Here is a 5145-nt window from a genome sequence, read left to right as displayed (position 1 = left end):
GACAGAATGGGGGGGGGGGGGCAACTTCCATTTGCTCAAGGATGCAACTCGCTCATTCACTCATGCAAACACACACACACACTTCATTTAATGAATCCACAGACTCATTAAATCATTTGTTACACAGTGGCTGTCAGTGCAGGTTGAGTGCTTGTTGGGGAGGGGAGGTTCGGTACCGTAGTACACTTCAAGCCGCCATAGTGAAGCCTGTAGCCACCCAAAACACCCTGACCCTGTAAGACAACAGCGTTTCTTCACCAGAATCTTCGGTTATTTCACAATAAAAATATTACACTGATATTTAATAATGCCTTGTACACTATTTACACTACTTCAGTGGCTGAGTACTTTTTTTCTAGCTCGTTCTTTCGCTAATTACAGTGTCGGTTGCACCGATAGACTCTCACTCACTGCTTTGCTGTCAAACAGCAAGTCGCACACCCTGCCAGCCTTGTTTTTTGGCACATATTGTGACTGTATTTGGCAGGGGGATAGCTAGGAACGAATAAAAACATGGGGGAGGTTGATGAGGCAAAACAAAAACACAAAAGATCCTTGTGCAGACGAACCCGCTTAAAGTCAACGTGAAATGCCGATCGCAAACCATTTTACTTCCATAATGCAAGCATTTAAGAAGATAACCAAAAAATGGAAGATAGATTTGATTGGGGGATGAAAAATAAGATGGATTGGAGTTGTTTCAGAGGTTTTCAGAAGCAATTTCTATATTTTAACTTTATAAAAACAAATTTTTTCTTTGGAATAACATGCACTGATCGTATACGAAAGTAAATAGGTCTAAGTTTCATTTCATGCCGACTTTAAACTTCACATTTCACAATTCACATTATAGTATTAACTCATTATTAATTCACATTTGACCAATCCGCAGACCGAAGGGATCGAGCTCAAACCATGAAAATCTTTTCCCAAGGTTGTCAGTCTTTACCAGAGCAGAAGTAGTTCACTGGCGTAGTTTTGAACGTCGAATCCTTGACGTTGCACATTCTTCTCTGGATCCTCTTCCTCAAAACAAATAAATAAAAACTAATCAATCCCAACCCACCCGCTTCTTCGATTGGGTGAGAGCGGTGATTGACAGATGATGTAGGAAAGCTACAGCAGACGGGGCATTGAACAAATACCCACTGACATCAACAGTGCACTTCATTGAACAGTGAAGTGTGGATCACGTCCATCATGAACGAGAGTAACGCCAAGAGCGATGTTTGGCCAGTGAGAGCTTGGCAGGCCAGTAGAACGGGATTTTCTGTTGGACGAATGAAGCTGGTTGATGCAAGGGAATTCTGGGATATTGCTTGGGCCACACTGGGGAAGGAGGGCAAAAACGACTGGGATGAAGTCGACTAGTTTCTTAAGAGTAGATGGTGATGACCTCGCGACCTCCACCACGCACGAGGAGGACCCGGTTGAGACCTTCGGTTAAAACCTCCATGAATTCCATGTCTGATTGATAGAGTCAAGGAACTGAGAGCTCTTGCAGTATTTACTATATATGGTGAACAGTATGCAAATGTTTTCAAAAATTTGGTGTTCGTAAGATTTTTGAAACAAGTGTGTCATGTTCACCAAGGCTGGATTTATTTGGCCAAAAATACAGTAAAAACAGTAATATTGTGAAATATTATTACAATTTCAGAAAGCTGGTTTCTATTTGAATATGTTGTAAAATATAATTTATTCCTGTGATCAAAGCTGAATTTTCAGCATCATTACTCCAGTCTTCAGTGTCACATAATCTTCAGAAATCATTCTAATATGCTGATTTGCTGCATATAAGAAACATATGATTAGTGTTGAAGTATTATTACATATTATTAGTGTTGAAAACATTGTACTGCTTAATATTTTTGTGGAAACTGATACTTTTTATTTTCAGGATTCTTTGATGAACAGAAAGTTCAAAAGAGCAGCATTTATTCGAAACTTTTGTAACATTATGCATATCTTTAAAATAATATTTGATCAATTTAATGTATAATTTCTGGCTAAAAGCACTAATTTCTTTCATAAAAAAACTTTTGAACAGAAGTGTATTTGCATAGTTTCCCATAATGCAATGCACCCGATGTGACCATTTAAAAACAGATTCCATTTTAAAATCTTTCTTGACCCATTATTTTTTTGGACTACCAAAAAATTGGAATAAAAATGAATAATAACCATACTTTTCTAAAGGGAAACAATGAGACAATGTAACACAAAAAATGATCAGGATACAGTTCTCGTCGCCGGTTCTGTTTTTGGGCGGTCCGGGCATGTTGAGCAGGACTAGTCTGGCCTCCTGGGATTTCTTTATGATGACTTCATTGAGTCTGAGTGCAGTGTGCATGCGCCTCAAGTTGGACTGGTTTCTGAAAACAAAACCATCAACCACAAGCTCATAAACATTCATCAACATCAGTGAGTGTGAACATGTGCATCACTGACAGAGATACTCACAGATTTTCCCACTCTCTGTGGCATGACAAAAAAAAAAAGAAAGACGAGTGTAAAAGTGTGCAATGCAAAACTGAACCTGAATTCAAACCTTTGCAGATATATCAGCGACTTAAGACTGCTTTTGTGCTCCAGGGTCACATATTTTTAAATCAAGTGACTTTTTGGCGCATGCTGCACTCACGGTTTCATGTTGAAGAGGTCTTTGATGGCCTCTGGTGTCGTGGCTCCTATAGGTTTGGCCTGCTCTCCATCGCACTTTGCTTCGGTCCATGTCATCTGAACAGCCGTGCCGGGGGTCTCGGCCTCTGCGCTGGGGGACTGCGGTGTGGCCGGGGTCGGCGGGTTGGTACTCTGGTCATGAATGAGCTGTTCCTGTTGGGACGGGGACACAGGGACAGACTGAGAGGGCAGGACCGGCACATACGCACATATGGAGAATGTCAGGGCAAAAGAGAAGGAAAACAAAACGTTAATGCTCAGATAGAGATTAAAAGAGTTCAAAATGAAAATAAATATTGAAATGATAAATAATAATAATAAATCATAAATTATGAAATAAAAATAATAAACAATAAAATTAAATAATCACAATAATGATAATAAATGAGATTATGATTACAATCACAATGACAATGCTTAATAATGAATAATATTAAATAATAAATCATTATTAAATTAAAATTACTAATAAAAATAAAATTCAAAAATATTTCATTTATTGACAATTACTTTAATTTTAATTATATTTCATTATATTTATTACGATCACAATGAAGCTGACAATGCTTTATAATGAATAATATTAAATCATAAATCATTATTAAATTAAAATAATGGTTACACTTTAGAACACATATTCACTGTTAATTTTCCCTCAATAAATTGCTAATTTGCTGCTTATTAATAGTTAGTAAGGTAGTTGTTAAAGTTTAGGTATGGGGTAGAATTAAGGGATCTAAAATATGATCATGCAAGATAAGGCATTCATATGTGCTTTATCTTTTTTTTTAATAAAAAATTATATATTATAAATATATTATACTATATTATAAATAATATATTTATTCATTTAATATAAAATCTATGTGTCCAAACATCCAAATAAATATTATTTTTGAGTAACTTTTTGGCCAATATTTAGACTCCATTGTTGTCAAACATTTTAAATGAATAAACTGAAATAAATTGGATTTAATAATTTGAACAATTATGGCAAATATTATAAAATGTTACACTACATGTTTACAAACAGCATCAGTTTTTGCCCAACTTTTTAAATATTTATTTGAATGTGACCCTGGACCACAAAACCAGTCTTAAGTGTAACTGGTTTGTGCAGCTTGTTTTGTGCTATCCTGTCCTTGGCATTAATCTCAGTCTGACAAACGGCAAATCAGCAGTCCAAGTCATGGCGTACAGAACGTCCCTCTGTCCAATCCCAGCCGCTCTGTTCCTGCGTGGATCCGTCAGATGTGCAGACCAGACAAGCATCTGTACCGCAGGCATCAGCCAGAGTACAGCGGGAGGAACATGGTACCATACAAGCAAACACACAAATACAATGAGTCATTCCAGATTTGTAAAACAGTTTATTCAGCATGCTAAAATAACTTAACACCTACATAGTCTGGTCCCTACGGGTTAGAGGAAATACTTTAGGCTTTTTAGACCACTGGAAAAGATACATCCACCATTGTTCAGCAGACGTTAAACATTACACAAGTCACCTCAATAAATAATAAAGAATACTGAGCGATATTTCACATGGACAGCGTGAAGATCCTTTAACGTGAAGGATCAACCTTTGCCGACTTGCATTAAGCGGTGGTGGGGAACAGTGACAGATAGAACAGAATGCAGTATGCTGAGAGTCAGCTGATTTATGGCAGAAAAACATGGAGGAGAACAATGACTTGTGGAGACTCATGGGTGAGTTGGCGGCTCTGAAGTAGATGTAACTCTCTGTTGGGGTAGCGCGGGCAGCTGGGTCAGCGCCGAGGGCCAGAGTCAAGAAGATCTTTTGCTTCATTGATCTTTGCTGCCAAATACGGGGATCCACCTGCAGGAGAAGCAGCAGTTTATATCAGTATGTCCATGATTTTTTGTCTCCTTTCTCCTCTTACTCTTTGAAACTGTAAAAGGTGCATTTCTAAAATAATATTATCCTTATTATTTATTCATCTAAATGTAAACACTTTCTTCACAGCACATACAGAGATTTTAAAAGTGAACAAGAAATTTACATTTTATTTTATCCTATGGAGCACAAGACCAGTCATAAGGGTCAATTTTTCGAAATTGAGATTTATACATCATCTGAAAGCTGAACAAATAAGCTTTTCATTGATGTATGGTTTGTTAGGATAGGAACAAAACATAATATTTGGCCGAGATACAACTATTTGAGGGATATAAATCTGGAATCTGAGGGTGCAAAAAAATCAAAATATTGAGAAAATCGCCTTTAAAGTTGTCCAGATGAAGTTCTTAGCAATACATATTACTAATCAAAAATTTATTTTTGATATATTTACGGTAGGAAATTTACAAAATGTCTTCATGGAACATAATCTTTACTTTATATCCTAATGATTTTTGGCTTAAAGAAAAATTATAATAATTTTGACCCATACAGTGTATTGTTGACTATTGCTACAAATATACCTGTGCTACTTATGACTG

The 5145-nt window shown here is 36.7% G+C and overlaps 1 protein-coding gene across 1 annotated transcript in view; it reads right to left on the bottom strand.

The window, feature by feature from the left end:
* Positions 1–1198: 1198 nt before the first annotated feature.
* Positions 1199–5145, bottom strand: part of LOC107696391 (solute carrier family 12 member 5-like) — a 96437-nt gene continuing 92490 nt past the window's right edge. Inside the window, exons 23-26 of the mRNA XM_016496703.1 lie at positions 4280–4522; positions 2645–2835; positions 2242–2375; positions 1199–1329 (exon numbers count right to left, since the gene is read on the bottom strand). Of these exons, the coding sequence (XP_016352189.1) occupies positions 1199–1329; positions 2242–2375; positions 2645–2835; positions 4280–4522 (699 nt within the window). The remainder of the gene's footprint in view (positions 1330–2241; positions 2376–2644; positions 2836–4279; positions 4523–5145) is intronic.

Source organism: Sinocyclocheilus anshuiensis, unplaced genomic scaffold (assembly GCF_001515605.1).
Source record: "Sinocyclocheilus anshuiensis isolate Anshui unplaced genomic scaffold, SAMN03320099.WGS_v1.1 scaffold522, whole genome shotgun sequence".
Taxonomy (NCBI): Eukaryota; Metazoa; Chordata; class Actinopteri; order Cypriniformes; family Cyprinidae; genus Sinocyclocheilus; species Sinocyclocheilus anshuiensis.
Note: the sequence above shows the minus strand (reverse complement) of the source record. Positions and strands in the feature narration are given on the sequence as shown.